Source organism: Aythya fuligula, chromosome 2, assembly GCF_009819795.1.
Source record: "Aythya fuligula isolate bAytFul2 chromosome 2, bAytFul2.pri, whole genome shotgun sequence".
In the NCBI taxonomy this organism is placed as follows: domain Eukaryota; kingdom Metazoa; phylum Chordata; class Aves; order Anseriformes; family Anatidae; genus Aythya; species Aythya fuligula.
Window position 1 is genome coordinate 131595396 of NC_045560.1, and position 19881 is coordinate 131615276.

A 19881-nucleotide genomic window follows, 5' to 3' on the forward strand; every position below is an offset into this window, starting at 1 on the left:
GCTGGCTGATACAGCCTCTCCAAAAATGGAGGGTTTGTGCACCATAGCCTTTTTGGTCATTACTATATAGCCTAGAGGAGGTAGGCAGTCAGTAGTAGGAAGGAGTGATAAGAGAAAGATAATCATGCTGTGCTGAGTTGCTCTTTCAGACCAGTTTATGTAGCTCTGAATACAAGTACGCTTCTCTCTAAATTGCATTTTCTTGCATTTTCTTTAAGTATTTTTTTTCTCATTAATTGCTAGGAATTTTTCAGTATAACTATAAATAAAAACATTATGTTTTAAATTAGATAATTCTGCTGATGACACACAAAATTTTATGAAATGTAGTTCTAATGCCTTCACCTTTCCTATGCTAACAGGAACAGATAGATGCATTTCATTTAATATGGAAAGTAATCATATTTGATTTTGAAAGTACATAAGGAGCAGACTGCTGTATCACAATTGTTTGCTCAGTCACTTTCCTATTCATATTGATCCCTTAATATTTTGAATTTCAATGTTGAATTTATCATAATGTTGATCTGTAAGAGAACATTTATAGCATATATGTTCAAATGATATGAGCAAATAATATGAGTTCCCACACTCCTTTACCCTGTGTGTGCTTCATCAAGTTGCCTAGTTCATATTCCTGAACAAACACAGTTGCTAATTTTACACCGTAAGGAGTGATACCTCTCTGCATTCCTCAGGGTGGGATCATTAGTGCAGGTAAATCTCCATGCTGCAGCCAACAAATTTATCTGACACATGGTTTATGACCTACTGGATGTAAATGTCTGCTGCAAAACTAATGATGGATGAAGCAAGAGAACAAGTTATCTCACAAGATTTCCAGTAGCGCTAGAAATAATCTATCCTGTAAAATGTTGACAGATTCACTTCTAATCTTAGTTAGAAAATTGAGGTTGGAATAGATAGTGTTGAAAAATAATGGGATGAAAATCTGTTCTAACTTTTCAAACCATTTCTTACGTACATTCTTAACTTACTACAAGGTGCTTAGAGAGTTGCAGAGCTATTCAATCAGTTTCATATTAAGACAAAAATCCCATGTGTATGGCTTTACTATGAAATATTTCCTGTGTTAAAGAGAAATTCAGGCTATTACTGTCTGTGCTACATAGTTCACTGTTTTCTGCTAATACCTTTAGAGATTTATTTATGTGCCAGGGAATCTTAACTGATTCTGTGTTTTCTTATAACAATACCTTTTGACAGTATTTGATTAAAATAAGGTGAACACATAGCAAACAGACCAAGGTCTTCTATACAACACATCTTTGTTAAAAGTAGGTAAATGACCTGCAAATGTAGGTCTACGAGAATAATCATCTAGACAGTATTGATTTGTTCTGGAAGGATGTGAACACGTTTTGAAAGCCCTTTACTGTTCATATACCTAAGAATGGAGACCTGGGCTGTGGCTCTGAAAAAGAAGAGATGATAGACTTGAAAAATATGTGAACGTGAATCCCACAGCCTCAGGATTTTCACAAGAACAAATTATAATTATACTTTTATTTATTTATTTATTTATTGTTTTTCTTCTAAAATCTGACCTTATTTTAGCAGGAGAAGGTGAAAGTCAATAAAGACAATTACCTTAAAGCTGACATATTAAGAGAGTGGGGATAGGTCTAATTATCATAAGGGTCACAGGATAAAAAATCATTCCAATTTTGTTATTTGCAAGAGCCAATGGAAATGCAAAACACCTATCAAAATTCCACAATCATTTTCAAGAAATGCTTGATGTTTACTTTGTTGGGTCAACGTTAGTAGAATTTATATTCTTTTAAATAAAGTTATCATAGCTGAGTGATTAACAACCATGGAAGAGTAAGATTAATATATATTTAATAAAGCACATGCTCTAAGTTAAGGGCAGAGGAGCATTTCTACAAAGCATGAAAACTGTATCCAATATTCATCCAAATTCAGAGAGATAAGTAAAACAATAAATTTAATATTTTATGGAAAACTATGGTTTAAAAGTACATTCTTAAAGAATACATTCTACAATACAGTAGCATGAAGGACAATCAGAATTAATTCCAAACTGCTTCTTATAGAGAAGATTTTACAAAATAAAAAATTATCAAAATTACAGAAAATAGGCCTATGTAAAGCAAAATTCATTTAATTTTCAACATTAAATGTGTTGTTTTATCTCAAAATATTGAATTTAAATGGAAAATATGTTTACAATTATTTTAATGCTTGAAGCATGAAATTTCCAATGGAAAAATCTCTCCTTTCAAAAAATCTCATGAGCACATTTCAGTGTTTCTGCTTACTAAAAAGACGGAGGAATGTTTTTCCTACTTTGTTCAAAATAATATTCATCAGTCTCAGGCTTTTACTGCAGCTTTTGACATAGAAAATAATGTAAATAAAAATGTCTAGTCTTTTAGTATCACTGTGTAGTAATAGTTCTTCATTCAACTCAGCTTTCTACTTCACTTTTTCGTCTACTATTTTCAATTTCAGATTAAACACAGGCTTTACTAAGAACATGTACTTCCTCAAAAGTCTTGATCACTAGGTAAATGGGATATATTGTTCTCTTACAGAAATTTAACACTGAAATATCTACTGATTTCCTGATTTTGTTGAATGTTATCCTTTTGTCTGTTAGTGAAACCAAGCAGAGATGTAGCTTCAGCATCACTCAAATGGCATGGAATTTGCTTTACTTTATCCATGAGATATGTTGTAAAGTACAACACCCAGTTTGGGTGCTTTTAATATAAGTTTATATTTAGACTGACAATTTTCCAATCTTGGGCAAGGAGAGAAAGGGAGAAAGAGAGAGAGAAAGAGAAAGGGAGAGAGAAAGGGAGAGAAAGGGAGAAAGGGGGAGGGAGAGAGAGAAAGGGGGAAGAGAGAGAAAGAGAGAGAAAGAAAGAGAGAGAGGGGAAGGGAGGGATAAAGCGAGCGGGGAAGAGAGAGAACAAGAGGGAGGGGAGGGGGGAAGAGAAAGCGGAGGGAAAGAGAGGAAGAGAGAGACAGAAAGGGAGAGAGAGAAAAGGAGGGAAAGAGAGGGAGGGAAGGAAGGAAGGAAGGAAGGAAGGAAGGAAGGAAGGAAGGAAGGAAGGAAGGAAGGAAGGAAGGAAGGAAGGAAGGAAGGAAGGAAGGAAGGAAGGAAGGAAGGAATTTCACAAGATTTCTGATGTTGTTGAGAATTATGAGTACTTACCTAAGATAAGGTATATGCAAGAACAGATTTTCTGTTGCCCCATAAAAATTTTAAAGATAGTTTGCTTCAACACTGAGAATAATAAAAAGGATGCATTTGGGTTAGGAAATCGATACCCTTTTCTTTGCTCTTGAAAACTCTCTTTTCAAGTAGATAGCGAAGTCTCAGTTAAAAATCCATCTACTGTTTGCAAGATCTTAAAGAGTACTAAAGAGTACTTTAAAAGTACTGCAGCCCTCCACAACAGTATATGGCCTGAGTTCATCATTTGTCTCTACATCTAAATTGCGATTCAAGTTTGTGCAGTAGAAATATATTACTGTTTTCAGCATCATGAGTGAAAATTCCTGTGCTTTTTAAAAAAAATATAAGGGTCATTTTTTCTCTCTCTCATTTTGCCTAAAATCCTTATGTAAATAAGAACAGTAAAAGTTCTTATGTAACTATGTAAAGTTCTTATGTAAATATGTACATATGTTCTTACGTAAATTATGTAAAAGTTCTTATGTAAATAAGAATTTTTAGGAAAACTTTATAGCATCAATTTAAAAGTGGTTAAAAACTAGATCAGTGTTTTATATATGCTGTCCATTTTCACTGCCTATTGCTCATTTTCAGTGTCATGAAGGTGCCTTTGCAAAGATTCTCTAAGGTCCAAACCTTTAGCTTATGAGTTTCAATGTTTGCTTTCAGATATCAACATGGCAGGAGAACCAAAACCATACAGACCAAAACCTGGCAACAAGCGGCCACTTTCAGCACTTTACAGGTAAGTTAGATTTCATGTTAACTTAATGCAAAACAAACTTATTCAAAAAACTATGGTAACCTGCAATGTTTCGTTTTGTTTTCCAAATATGTCCAGCAAAGTCACTGTGTAGCACATGAGCTAGACAAAAGATTTTTCCCCATTTATGGTTTGATTTTCATAAGAAATATAATCAAGCTCTTGTACACACCAAAAGTTTCTGAATGTGAGTAAAAGAGCCAGGACAGAAGTGTCTGACGCTATGTTTATCTACATAATGCATCCAGAGCCATGGTCTAATTTCCAGAGATAAAGACTGTATGATGTTCATAGCAGAAAAAAAAAATAAAAATGACACCAGCTAGGAATAAGCCCTGCAGACAAAATCCTTGATCAATTCTTATATGAAATGATAACCATATGCAAATAATGCCTCTCTTTTGGTTGGGGAAAAACAACAACAAAAACAGAACTTCTACTTGCTGGAAAAAAAAAAAAAAAAAAAGAAAAAGAAAAAAAAAAAGGACCACTTGGGTGTCTAAATTTTAATGCACACATTCAGAAGAGTAGATAAAATAATCAGTCATATCAGGACTTTATTTCTTAGTGAAAATACCTTCCATTTCATGGAGGCCAAAAACCTGGTCTCTTCATCCTCCATACACGTAGATGTTTGTCAATGCAAGAACTATCCAGAAGACGGAGCTGCAACTTTAAACTCTAAGTATTATACATAGAGTATTAATATATTAAAATGCTATTTGAAAAGATATTTGACAGTGACAGTCCTTTAGGATGAAGCAGTAGAATGCAGTCACACAGGTTTTGTTCTAGGGACAGTGATGTCATCCGCATTGTGCACAGTTAACATTCAGTGCTGTAAGACCACACTCAAGTGTTCAGTCTAAAATTCAAGCTTTGAATTTTAAAATGTGATGTATCATAAAAATATGTATACATTGTATTTATTTCTGTATGCACTGGTAATATAATTTTTCTTTCCTCATCTCTCTTTATTTTTTCTGAAGGGAAAATGACAGCAATGGAGAACATAAGACTTTAGCCCCATATAAAAATGCAGCATTTCACAAAATTATAATGATGTACACAATAAAATTATAAATCTGTCATTTGCAAAACCTACTGATACAAAAAGACAGTGTGATGATTTGTGAACTGTTTATTGATGTCTCCACTTCTGCAGCTACAGTCAATAATTTATTTTGTTCTTTTAAGTATATATATACACATATATGTATCAGAGCAATTTCAATTTTGAATACTTTACTCTTTATTGCCTGACTATAGCCTAGTTCTTGTGACTTTGTATTTGTATGATTCGGTGAAATGGCTCATAATTTCAGAGCAAAAGAACTGGTTTCTCATTGATCTGTGTGTAAAGGGTGCAAATCAATATCTAACAAGACTAGATTTCATCCTTAGGTGTTTGGGACAACATTGATAAATATTTGAAACCCCTGAGTGTGTTTCTTCTATTCCCAAATGCCTTTTTTTCATACATCTACAAACCTGAAAAAACACCTACTTTTTTTTTCTTTTTAAATAAAAATCAAATATTTTAATATTTTTAGGGTGATTGACAGATAGACATGCATACGTGCACTGATGCTCACTAAACTCCATTTTCCTTAAAAGTACTATAGAGTCCACACTCCAGATCCATGAGAGGAGTTAGGGCTGATTTCTACTGTGGTTGAAATGCAAACACACAGGTTCTGAGAACGGCAATTCAGCAGTGAAATCAGAGGCTGGCCTGGTCTGAAAGCATCAGAGGAAAATTCAAGAGTGAGATCTCAGAATGAGACAGGAATGAGCATTTTAGATCTGAGTTGCTGTGAAGTTTTAGCACATAGCTGCCCTTCGCAAAAGTGTTAGGAATATTACTTTGGGAGAAGAGAGCTTCTGCTTTATCATTACTCTCAACTGCAACCTGTTAATCTCTGTAGGTGTTACTAGTAGCCATGGGATTACTGTGTTGCTGTGTGAATATTTCAAAAGATTTTTAAAAATTTCTAGCATTTATATCCACTTCCACATCTGAGCTTCTGAATAGTTTCTCATAAATCCTTGTTCTACAGACAAGACAGAGGTACATTACCCGTGGAAAATTCTGAGGGAATTTTAAAGGGAAAAAGATTTTAGGTTGTGTTCTTTCATGGATCTATCACAGACCAATTCTCTAGAAGATTAAAAAAGGCTTTTTTTGAGCAACTGACAGAAGCCTTCATCTGAAGGTAATAGAGAAATTTCATTATCCCTGTATCTGTTAGCAGAATAATAATAACTGAGGAAATCAATGGCTTACAAAGTTATTGACAAAGTTAACATTTTCTTATATAAAAACAGTATACTAGACCTGGCTGGTATGGATTTAACTTTCTTCAAGGGATCCCCTATGCTGCTGTGTTTTCAATTAATGACTAAAACACATCAATGTTTTGGCTATTGCTGCACAGTATATGCACAGCATCAAGGTTTTCTCTTTTTTCCACTCTGCCCATGCAGTGAGCAGGCTGGGGGTGGGAAATATGTTGGGAGAGAACACAGTTAGGACAACAGGCCCGAACTAGCCAAAGAGATATTCTATAGCGTCATGTCATACCACAAAATAAAAACTGGGGAGGTATGTCTTCCAACGTAGCCATTGCTTGGATGATTAGCCAACTGGATGCTTGGGCATCGTTATGTTTGTGGAAGGTGAAAAGTCATTGCCTTTGCATTACTTGTTTTTACCTCTTCTTCCTTATCATATTATACTGCATTTATCTCAGCCCATGAGATTTCTTTGCTTTTACTCTTCCTATTCTTCCCCATCCCCTGGGGAGGTAGCGTGGGAGGGTGATTAAGCAATGGAAGGGGAGTCAGATACTGACTGTGGTTGCTTAGATGCTGGCCAGGGTCAACCCACAACAAACAGAGAAATTTAGGAGGGAGAGATGTTACTTTAGATTTGATTTTGACTACAACAGTCATTGGTTAAAAATTCACAAGATATTCATTTTGAGAATGTGAGGACTGTAAGAAGTAGGATGGATTTCAAAAAGGACAGACTTCAATGAACTCAAAGGAGCTGATAAATGGGATATCTTGGAAAGAAATTTTAGAATCACAGAATTGTAGGGGTTGGAAGGGACCTCAAGAGATCATCGGGTCCAATCCCCCTGCCAAAGCAGGTTCCCTAGAGCAAGTTGCCCAGGTAGGCATCCAGACGGGTCTTGAATACATCCAGAGGAGGCACCACAACCTCCCTGAACAGTCTGTTCCAATGCTCCATCACCCTCACCATGAAGAAGTTCTTTTGCATATTGGTTCAGAACTTCCTGTGATCCATTTTTTGGCCATTGCCCCTCGTCTTGTCCTCACAAATCACAAAAAAGTGGTTGGCCAAATCCCTGTCTCCCACACTTAAGTCAATTATAAACATTAGTAAGATCCCCTCTCAGTCGTCTCTTCCAAAGGCTAAACAGACTCAGGTCTCTCAGCCTTTCCTCATAGGGAAGATGCTCCAGGCCCTGTACCATCTTTGTGGTCTTCTGCTGGACGCTTTCCAGGAAATCCTGAAAAGTGAAAAGGAATTGTACAAAATGTGGAAACAAAACCATATGACTAAATGTGGGTAGAAAAGAACAGCAAAATCATCCATTGGGAAACCAGAAAGGCTAAGGCACATAGCAGTATAAGTGGCCACAAAAAGATTGTTAGTGTAACTACCTTTTTATAATTCTGTTACTTTTTACCATGCTTCAAAAGAGGATAGCAAATGATATAGAAAATTAGATGATCTAGAAAAGGTTTCTTCTGCATTAGCAAAAAAGGTTAATTGACCAGCTATTTAAGAAAATCAATTTTATCCATAGGGATGGAATAAAAGAAGTGTTTAAACAGTATGTGAGTGTAAATTCAATGGAAATGTTATGATGAAATTCACCCTAGAGCATTTAAAGAACTGGTTGAATCTGTGTGTGAACAATTACTAATTGTACTAAGGTTGAAAGGAGCAGCCCATCTTTGATTCCCAGAAATGTACTAGGAAAATAAATAAATAAATAAATTCATCAACATCTAGAGGATAGTAAGTTGGTAAGAAAATCATCATAGAATTATGAAGAGTAAAAGATGTTGAACCAATATAATTTCCTTTTTTAACAAGACACCTGATTTAGTGGGAAAAAAGGAAATAGTAGATGTGCTATACTGTTATTTGAACAAGCTTTGGCACTGACCTTATGTGCTGTTTTCATAAGCATGTTCAAGAAACATGGACAGAAGAAACTTCTTACACTAGACATCCAACAAATTGGAAAAAAAGAGTGACTATGTACAACATAGTATTAAGGGTAACAGCTGTTGTTTGTTCAGTCTCCGTTGTTACAGATTTTTAAAGAGTATTTTAGGATGTTGAAGACATATTGAAGAACAATTTTAAGGTAAGCAAGCATCAGTACTGCACAGGGTTTCATGATTTTATTTATTAAGTGTTTCAAGGTTCAAACACATTCAAAGAACTCTGTGCCTCTGAAGAGAAATCTGCGTTACATTTATAGCAGAATATGTTACATGAATCAATACAGAGCAACCAATCATAGAATCATAGAATATCCCTAGTTGGAAGAGATCCATGAGGATCATCAAGTCCAGCTCCCAGGTCTGCACAGAATCACCCAAAAAACAATTCATATGTCTGGGAGAGTTGTCCAAATACTTCTTGAACTTTGGAAGGTTTGGTGCTGTGACCACTTCCTTAGAGAGCCTGTTCCAATGACCAACCACCCCCTTGGTGAAGAACCTTTTCCTAACATCCAGTCTAAAACAGCTTCATGCTGTTCCCTAAGGTCCTATCACTGGTCACCAGAGAGAAGAGATCAGCATCTGTCCTTCTGCTCCCTTCATGAGGAAGCTACAGGCCGCCATGAGGTCTCCCCTCTCTCTCCTCTTCTCTGGACTGAACAAACCAAGTGAACTCAGCTGCTGCTGATCTATCTTCCCCTCCATACCCTTCATGATCTCTTTAGCCCTTCTCTGGACACTCTAATATTTTTATGTCCTCCTTATGTTGTGGTGCCTCAAACTGCACACAGTGCAGTGCAAGGTAAGGCCACACCTGTGCAGAGCAGAGTGGGACAATCACTTCCTTCAATCTGCTAGCAATGCCATGCTTGATGTTGGCCCTTCAGTCTGTCAGGGCACACTGTTGACTCATATTCAACTTGCTGTCAAACATTGCTTTTGAAGTTTTTTTCAATAACTCCCAGAATAAATTTCTCCATAATTTTACTAGGCACTGAAGTGAGACCAACAGGCCTGTAATTACCAGGGTCTTCTTTGCTTCCCTACCCAGAAATCGTAAAAACATTTGCCAGCATCCAGTTGACAGAGACCTCTCCAGATTCCCAATACTGTTGAAAAATAATTGATACAGGTCTCACAAAGACATCAGCCAGCTCTTTGAGTACCTTGGGATGAATCCCATCAGGCCCTATAGACTTAGATGCATCCAGCTGGAGCAGCATATCCCTCACAAGTCTGGAGTTGGCTGGAAGTTTGTCATTTCCCCGATCACAGCCCTCCAGCTCATGGTTCTGGGGTCCCAGGGCCCATCATCAGTGTTAAAGACAGAGGCAAAGAAGGCATTAAACATCTTTTCTTTGTCTATATCCATATTTGTGAGGTAATTTTCTACATCAAGTAATGAACCAATGTTATCTCTGCTCCTTCTTTTGCAGTTGACATATTTTTTAAGCCCTTTTTACTGTATCCCACAATATTGGCTAGTTTCAACTATGATCTGAGCTTTGGCTGCATGAATTATGTCCCTACAATGGCAAACAGCATCTCTGTAGTCATCCCATGTCACCTGACCTTGCTTCTACTGTCCATACACTTTTCTTTTCCACTTAGGATCCAGAATAAAATCCCTTCTCAGCCAAGTCAGCCTTTTGCTCCATTTGCTTGACTTCTGACACTTTGGAGCTGCCTACTCTTGTGCTCTTAAGAGGTGGTACTTAAAAGTGAACAGCATTGATGGATCCCAATGCTTTCAAAAGCAGAATCCCAGGGGACCTTAGTTCCCTGAGCAACCCAAAGATTTGTTTCCCCTTATTCAGGGTCAAACTTTTTCTGGCAGTTTTCCTTCTGTCACCAAAGATTCTAAACTCAACTACTTCATGGTCACTGTGGCCAAGATGTCTGCCTATCACCACTTCACCCACAAGATCCTCTCTATTCACAAGCAACAAACCTAGAAGGGAACCCTTCCTAGACATCTGTCTACCAACAGCCTTTCACCTGTACCAAGAAGTTATCATCAATGTGTTTTAGGAATTTCCTAGATGTGTTTGTATCAGCTGTGTGGTATTCCCAGTTTTGTGATGCCCTATAATATGTTATACAATACAACTTGTTTATGTATCTGGGTCATTAGATCCACTTCTGTTAGGAATGGTATCAGAAAACTTCATTGTGCCTCAGTTCAGGAACTAAATTCTCATTTTATCCTTTCTAGTTTTATAATTTGTGTGGGAATAATTTAATTCAGTCTCACCTGTATAAACTTTAACATGAGCCTAAATGTCAGACACATTTTTTTTGGCTTTTGGGATAATTAGATTCGAGATAGATAAGTGTATATCGTTTCTTCTTTGACTTATACATAAGCTCATTCACATCCTCAAACTATTTGTTCTTTCTTATTTCACTTATATTTCTTTTTACATCTATTTGATGCTAGCATTCCTCACATACACACACACACAGGGGACAAAATTAAGGGTGATGCTTAGAATGTAAAAGACATCATGGACCTAATAAAGTCAGCAGAAAGTTTTGCAATTCTCTTCAGTTGGACTAGAATTTACTTCCACATCTCTGTTAAATGTAATTTAACAGATCCTATCAGCTGAAGATCCTATTAATCACAGCCTTTGACTTCTAGAAAGCACACTTGGCTTGCTTGGAACAATCCCTTGAGAGACAGTCCCAACATGAGGAAGGGTCCAGGAGAGCTACCTGATTTCTGAGGATCACCTCCTTCAAGTTGGTTCATCCTGACAAACTGGAAATCAAGAAAAGTTGGCAGGTGGTCTGCATGGACAAGCAATAAACTGATGAATTAAAACATATAAAAAGAGGCATACAATAGGTGGAAGTAGTAACAGGTGATGTGAGAGTACAGAGATGCTGTCCAGGTCTGCAGGAATGTGATCAGAGCACTGTGGGGGTAGACCAACATTATTGTTCACCGATACTTGGAAAAGAGAAAAATGTGGGTTTTGCTTCAGAATGTGGTTAAACACATTATTAGTGTTAAGCATACTCTCTGAAAAACTACAGATATGCTTACGATAGCGCTCAGGGATCTGATTAAATCTAATATAATTGTTTGCATCATTCCTCCTGATTTGCAATGCTGTTCAGTACTTGAGGGGAAACCTAAACCCCAGAAGGTTCAAAATTGTTGTGAGTTTCCTTTTTTTAGCACAACACTTCTGCAGAAAAGCAGAAGCTTGACAAATCTGCATCTTAAAATTATTTTACAGTATGTTATTTGGGTTTACCCTTAAGCAGAAATTAATTTTACTAGCTAATCTTCATGTCTTTGAAACACAAAGTGAAGATTAAAGGTGTTGACACATATATCAGTGTTTGGAAGCTTTTTTTTTTTTTTTTTTTTTCATGATAAAATAAAGGACCAGACTATGTCTTTTTAATTTACTGGTGTTTTGGTCAGTAGTTCATTAAAGCATTTCTGTGTCAGCATATGAAAGTACATATACTGTTTGTTTGTTTGTTTATATATATATATATGCCCCAATACCAATAAATACCAATATTGAATTAAACACAAATAATCTAATAGACTAGTACTCCATTTCTCTACATCATAAAATAATTTTTAAGCTATTTAATTTTCATTTCAACCTACTACCATGTTTTACAAGGTGTTAAATATATGGTCTGAAAGCTTTAGCAGCATGAAAATATGTATGGCTGCTGCAGGTCCCGGTGTGCGAGATGAGAAGTGGGACTTGCTGGAGACTGTGCAAGGCACAGGGAGCCATATCTACTGTGATGTTACCAATACTGTTGGGAAGGAATTAGGAGCAAACTGTCCCAAATATCATCCAGGTCTGCTTGTTGAGAAAACTAATTTGTGTGCCCCAAACAACCCCCGCAAGGAGTGAATTAATGTTAGTATAATGTAAGGAACTGGGGGACTAGGATTTGAAACTTAATTGGGAAAGCAAGTTACTCAGCACTGCAGAGGTGTCTGTTCACTCACCTGGCTCAATGCCATTCTAGGTGACCAACAAAGATTTTAAAGAATTATTTATTTGTGAACATATAAAGAGTTATTCTACATTACATGTTCTTCCTCCTCATGTGAGTTATTTTCACCTGTGACACAGTTCAAGCTTCCTTATAAAGCCACATAAGCAAAACTAGTTTTGCTCCAGAACCACATCTTGAAGGCTCAGTGAGGAATTATTACAGCCCCACTCCTTACAGTACTCCCATTGCTGGCTGGGCATGAAGCCTTTGAGCCTGGGATCTATCAAGCTCAGGCATGCCCTGAAGTGAGACAAATAGTAGTTGATGGATTAACAAAACCATGAAATACCAAGTAAGATTGTCTCATGTTGCCTCAGCTGGCTTGACCTCCACCCTGTTCTGGTTGGATTCCCATGGCACTACCCATCTATTGTAGCAATGGGGAAGGTGTCCCCAGAGGGCAAGCACTTTCTATGCTGTTCTCTGAAGTTTTAGGCTTATAGTTCAGCTCTCTTTCAGTGGTATTAAATTGCACAGTTATTTCACATTCCCAATCACTTCTTTATGTAATGGAATTAAATTGTATATTCAGCAAGTTTAATTTCACATGCCACTACTTAGTCATATAAAGCAACCTTTACAATTTCATAAGTCTTGTGGCCTCTGGTGGATATTATTTTATTCAGAAGTCTAATATTACTATGCTGAAAAGAGATATCTTTTTATTTACAGGATATGATTATGTTTATGTATTGAAGTTTGGGTGTGTTTTTTGTTGTTGTTGTTTGTTTGTTTTTTGACAAAAATACTTTGTCATTTTACTGAGCACATTTTACTTTCATGATGTCCATCACAAAACTGATTGAATTATACTACACATCTTTCATTTTCTTTCATTTTGTATCTTTATTTCATAGTGAAGTCTTAAAAAATTGGTTGCAGTCTTTCTCTACTTGTGCTACACTTCTCAGATTTGCATTAAGATATAGTTTATAGATTTTGGTGTGACATGGTATGCCTCTCAGTCCACACAGTCATTATTTTGAGTTGTTGTACTGAGGACTCCCAGGCATTCTTTGTTTCAGGAAAAAGTGTGAAGGACACAGTGATGGGCAACCTAATAATTTCTTCCAGGGTAGGAGGCTTCTTGAGATCATTCCTTCCCTTTGAAAACATAACATAAACTCAAACAAGCACAATTTGAATACTGCAGTATGTTGCATAATCCATGCTGTAGTATTGTCAGTATATTAGCAATATGCTGTAAACTACTGGCATTTAACAAAAATAATTGAAGGCATAAGGACTTTTCTTGACTGAATATCGTTCTAGTTTTCTTATAACATTTTTCTTTATTCCTTCTTTCTCTTATTACATTTGTGCATTCACTTTTATTGTTGGCCTACAAGAACCTAAAGCCATAGCCCAACCAACAGAATGAATAAATAAATAAATAATTTTCTAATACTTTACACTTAAATTATATTTATACTTAAATTATAATGCTCACTTAAATTACAATGTGAAAACACCTTTCTCTTTTTTTTTTTTTATACTGAATAAAATATATACATGCTTATGGAACATAATCTTATGATGAATGCATCATATTCAGATTGCATAACTTGATTTTTCTTTTGAATAAAAGAATAAAAGCAAAGTATTTAATTTTTACAGAAATGTATATTATTGGTGCCTTTATTTGCCTTCCTTCATGAAATAAACTATTTATTTCAGTGCAATAAATCTAGCTTTATCTAAATTCTAGATAAATCTAAGATGATTGTTGCTCTACAGTTCTTCCAAAAAAAAAAAAGACCTATCTTTCATAAAGCAACAGCTCTAGTCATGTTTAAACCAAGATAATTTTAAGTCCTATAAAAGTATAATTCAATATAAAAGCATTCACTGCTTTAGAGAAAAAAAAAAAAAAAAAAAAGAGAGAGAGATCATTTAGTCTGAAATTTTCACTTAAAATTCATGACAAAATTTAGTGCAATTTTTGCCTGTGTCACGAACTTAAGTAGTATTGTCAATTATATTAAAATCATTAGAGGATGCATGTACAAAGCTACAGAAGTTCCAGCGATTTCATTTGGTATGAATTTTTGATTATTTTCAAAGAAAAAGCCCTGTGTCAAATAGCTGTTATAAAAATTAAGAGAAAAAATCTCTACTAATGGAAGGCAACACATGCATTTGTCAATGATGTCAGTGTAACTGCAGTCAGTTCACTCCCACAGTTGTTGAAAGAACAAATGCATATGCTCAGAGGTATTGGGAGAACTGGCCAGGGACACAAATTTTCCCTTTTACATGATCCAGAGCATGAACATGAAACACCCAATAACATTACTGAGGTGAAAATAGGAGGATCCTTAGTAACACCCAGGAAAACCTTCATTTCTGAAGACAGAGAGATAGAGAGAAAGATCAAGAGATCTAAATATATCAAATGCACTTGTCATCTTGATTTCAGTCATACTATTTCTTATCTGTGTGATAGCTTCAGTAACAAAAAGGACAAGACTTTTTTTTTTTTTCTTCCCCTTCACTATTTTAAATATTACTTACTCCATTTTAGAAGCTATCCTTAGTGACTGGGGATAGATATCAGCATATATAACTTATCAGTATATCCTAAATCTTAAATTGTTCTCACTTTTCTTTGTATTCATTTTCACCAGAAATTGTAAAGATGGTCTTGACTTCAAGGATGGTTTTCTTTCCATCTCCCCTCTAGTTCTTCTTCAGCCTTTAACTTTTTTTTTTTTTTTCAATTTATTTTTTCTTTTTCTTAAAAGGGAACAATGACGCCAATTTACACATATCTGCAGAGGATGTGCCTCCTGTTTTCCTATTCCGGTACTTGTCCTCTTGCAGAAAATGATATATGGTATCACACGGCTGGTGTTGTTTTCTTTCACAAAAGCCCAGACACCATAATTACGCTCATGCTCAGAGTTTAGCAAGTTTGGAGAAGAATACCCAGTTCTCTTATTATTGCTTTTTTTCTGGTCTTTAATCTTTCATGTTTTTTTTTTTTTTTTTTTTTTTTTTTTTTATCTCCTATGAAACCTGAAGCAGTATATCTTAGCAAAAGTAACTAACTGTAAAACCATCTTTTTTTTTAATGTTTTTCTCACTGTTTACACCTAAGTGGAACAGAAAATATATTCACTACTTTTTGATGGCATTGAGAGTTACTAAGACTCTTTTCTTATCCAAGAATTTGTGTTACAAATAAAAATGAAAAATTTTTGGCTTATAACTCAAAAAGTAAATGCCTGAAAGATCCAGACCACTGATGGTTTTGCCTGCAGGCAAACAGAATCAGTACATTTAGTCATCTATTCTGTTTAAATCTTGTCAGTTTGAGCCTAGTTCCTATCACTTATTATATGTGAAATATCCACCCTTTAATACTTCATGGCTTCTTACATTCAATTTAAGAAATAATCAGAATTTGGATTCATTGCATACTAGCAAGGAAAAAAAAAAAAAAAAAAAAAAAAGTACCTACATCAGGAAAAGAAAAATCAGAAACAGACACCATGACCATTTTTCCATATTCACATTTTGGTAAGGCAGATATCATAAAAATAGTACTTAATAAGATTATAGAGGACTTAAAGAGACAGGGCTTATGTTATGAAACAGAACAGAGGAGGATCTTTGCTAACATGGCATAACATGAACAGCAGGATTCTTCATTTTAAAGAATTTAGTAAATTGGTGCAGTATTGGTACAGTAATCATGTGCCGCCTGTTTAAAACAGATGCAGGGGAAGGCTGTACAGCTTCTGAGCACCATTTTGTAGACTCTTGATTAGACATTGGTTCTCATGTAATATAACAGCTCTAATTGTATAGAATTGTATATGCAATTCAGTCTTGGAGATTCTAATGTACTGAAAGAGCATAGTTTAGGTGGCTTGCAAACTGCAATAGAAATATGATGCTGGATTATAGATTCAGCTTTCTGTGAATATATAAGTAAGGTTGGAAAATGAGAGGCTGAATTTTAGTCTTATGAATGATATTAGAAAAAGAAAAGAGAAGTTTGCTTATTTTAAGAGAATAAGATTACAAATAGCATAAAAGGCTATGCTGTGTGCAGTATGGAGGAACAATAGCAACATATACTAATATTCAGTGTGTTATTAGCAGTGAAATTATCCCACAAGTTTATTTTTTGATGAATGTGCCAGTCATGGAGTAGTCTGTTTGAAAGCATGTTATCTAGCTTGCCAGGACTGATATTTAGATACAGCAGATGGTACATAATTCCAAATAAAATTTAAGGAGTATGTTACAAATTGCATGCTTTATTGGTAGATTATGGTTGCTGTTTTTCCCAGAAGTTTTGAAAAAAGCACTGGCTATTTTACTGAAAAGTAATAAGTGTATTCATAAATGTGAGTGAATTCATTATGAGTTGTAATCAGTGAGCAATTTATAATACCTACTGACAGAAAAATGTATGTTGCATTTTTCAGCCTTGCAAGAGTGATATTAGTCTAGGAAACAGCATGACAAGCATGAATCATACACTGTCAGAGCAGTCCCCTTCCAGTAACTACTTTCAAGTGTTAGTAGTGTCATTGAGGGAAAAGGAGATTAAACCTCTACCCTTGGGATCCTCAAAGGCAATGCCTACATTAACCTTCATCTATTTGTGACTACAAATAGCCATGCAGTAAAGTAGTATTGATTGCATGCATTAGATCAGTCAACATTGTTTTGTTCAGCCCACCCTGATGAACTCATTCCAGGTGTTTTTAGACCTGAACTTATTGACTTGAATGTTCTTACTCTGATTCAGAGTAGAAGAGGGTTAGGTGACATCAGCTTCATGCAAAGACTGATTAAAGCTGTCAGAAAGAGGACTCTAAGGTAGAAAGTTAAGTATACCACTACGTCTTTTTTTTTCTTCCAAAAAATTCTTTCTTTTGTTGGAAGCATAGATTTTTGCAAAATGTAGCAACTATTAACATATCACAAGAAAAAGTAAATTAAAATTGACAGCAGTGGTATGGAGTTACTTTCATTCTCCAGAGTTTGTTTCCTTTGCTGACTTGAACAAAGGTACCAAACTGAGCTTGTTTTCATCTGGGGAAGGCAATCAGAGTCATGAGGGTTCTTACCTGAACAGAAACTAATCTAAAACATCCCTGGAACAGATATTGAAAAGCACCTGTGTTTTTGCTTGGCAGGCAGACATTAGATCATAAGTTCTAGAGACTTCTTTCAAAATGGCAATTAGATACAAGGGATTACCTGGCAAAAAAAAAAAAAAAAAAATATATAAATAAAAATAAATATAAATAAAAGTATATATATATATATATGTATATTTCTTGGTAGAAGAGTGAAGCATCAATAGTTTATGGGCATGCAGATTTAGACTATCAGCCTCTGATTGATTCCTCTTGTGTTATCTGCTGTTTTCCAGACTTTCATTTTCCAGGTCTCCAGTTAGCTGTTGCAGGCAGATAGCCTATAAGGTTTGTATATGCAGAAATTTTAGGCCTCTTGTCATGGAGCAGGAAGAAAGTAAACGATAGAAACTCTAGCTCCTGTATCACTATCAGGAATCCTCAGACTTGAAAACACCAGTGTCAGCCAATATTTTCAAGGTAGAAGTTCCTTTTTCACAGAGGACACCTGAAGGACCTAACAGCTTCTGCTCAATACAACATTTCCATTGCTCTAAAGCTCCTTCTCATCTTTTAAACACTTTATTGTTCTCCTTCTGATTCTCTCCACCTGCCCACCTCCTGCTATGTAATGCTGTGTCCAAAGCTCAAACAATGCTGCAACTGAGTGATTCATCAGCTCTGAAGAGAGAAAGATAGTATGTCCTCAGATAAGATTTTTGGATTTTGAAACAGTATAATGTTCCTTAGTTTTTCCCGCCCTCCTCCCCCCTCCCCCCCCCCCCCGGATTTTTTTTTTCTTTCCCCTAACACCTAGCCAGTTATCCTCCATTTTATATAGCATAAAGTAGCATAAAGTGGTTCTAGTTCTCAAATTGTCACTGGACTTGTCTTTTCTTTTTTGAACATCATTACACTGATTTCAGACCATTTATCACATAGACTTCAGATTTTAACTCCATTTGCTAGACTGTTTAAGAGTTCTTCCAGCTTTTTTTCATCTGTGTATCCTACAATTATAATCTGCATTTGTTGTTCAAATCACTAACGCAAACCAAGACTGAACAAAACATAGCCTTGAGTGTTCCAAGTATTTAAGGTGTGCACCTTTCCCATTTGGCATAATTCTTCATGCATGGATGTGGTTTTTGGTTGGTTGGTTGGTTGGCTTTATGCTAAGATAAACTAATTTCCAGTTTGTCTGAGACTGTCATATACGGTGATACCAAAGGCTTTAAAATCAGGCTTAGTCTTACCAATTATCTGTCTCCTTTTACCCACTAAGTCAGTGGAAATTAGAGAGTTTGCACTGAAAAAAAAAGCATTTTGAGTTTGCAGTACTTTAGTTTTAGTCCATGGTTTGAGAGATGTATTTTATTTTGCACTAGAAGTTTTATATTTCAATAATTATAGAAGCACTTAGCTCTGTGGAAAAGAGCTTCTCAGGGCACTCTTACACTTTCATAATAATACAGTATTTGATACTAAACAATAGTCAGGAAAACAATATAGTATGTGTTGTTTTTCCAACCATTGACAACACTTGAAATGTCAGCCACCTGTTGAAAGTGGAATTTACTAAATTTATTAAGAACACTGGGACATAAAGCTGTGAATTACTCTTCCACATGCTTTGCTTTTGAAACACTTGTGACAGATCAGATTTTCTATACAGCAGGTTTCATATTTATTTAACCCAGAATATGACAGTTTTCCTTTAGCAAAACTTGCCAACATTTATAAAGCTATTTATGGAAATTTCAAAAGATATAAGAATCTTCTTCCCTAATTCTATCTGACAACAGTTACTGATGTCTGGAAAAAAATATCTTGGATTAAAATTATTTAAAGTTACAGAACCTACTGGGAAGAAGGAAGGAAGGAAGGAAGGAAGGAAGGAAGGAAGGAAGGAAGGAAGGAAGGAAGGAAGGAAGGAAGGAAGGAAGGAAGGAAGGAAGGAAGGAAGGAAGGAAGGAAGGAAGGAAGGAAGGAAGGAAAATGCAGTTTTCACTTTTGATACCCAGTTGATCACTGTGAATGACAGATGATCACCCAGTCTGACTCTCCCCTCTCTCGGTTCCATGCCATTCCCTCGGGTCCTGTCACTGTCCCCAGAGAGCAGAGCTCAGCGTTTGTCCATCAGCTCCTCTTGTGAGGGAGCTGCAGGCCACCATGAGGCCTCCCCTCAGTCTCCGCTTCTCTGGGCTAAACAAACCAAGGGATCTCAGCCTCTCCTCATATGTCTTGCATCTAGACCCTTCACCACCTTTGTAACTCTCTTTTGGACACAATAGTTTTATGTGCTCATATTTTGGTGCACTAAACTGCACACAGTGCTCAAGGAGAGGCTGCATCAGTGTGGAGCAGAGTAGGACAATTGCTGTCTTTGACTGACTAGCCATACTGATTAGCCACCCCAGGATGCAATGCCCCTCACCACATGCTCTGAAGCACAGGGCAAGAACAGCCTCTCCAAG

General features: G+C 36.0%; 1 protein-coding gene across 19 annotated transcripts in view; it reads left to right on the top strand.

Moving 5' to 3' along the window:
• The window catches only part of RALYL (RALY RNA binding protein like), a 426876-nt gene that overhangs the window by 338313 nt on the left and 68682 nt on the right, over nt 1–19881 (top strand). For all 19 annotated transcript variants that reach the window (XM_032182403.1, XM_032182392.1, XM_032182390.1 and 16 more), the window contains one exon: nt 3902–3977. In XM_032182403.1, the coding sequence (XP_032038294.1) occupies nt 3902–3977 (76 nt within the window). The remainder of the gene's footprint in view (nt 1–3901; nt 3978–19881) is intronic.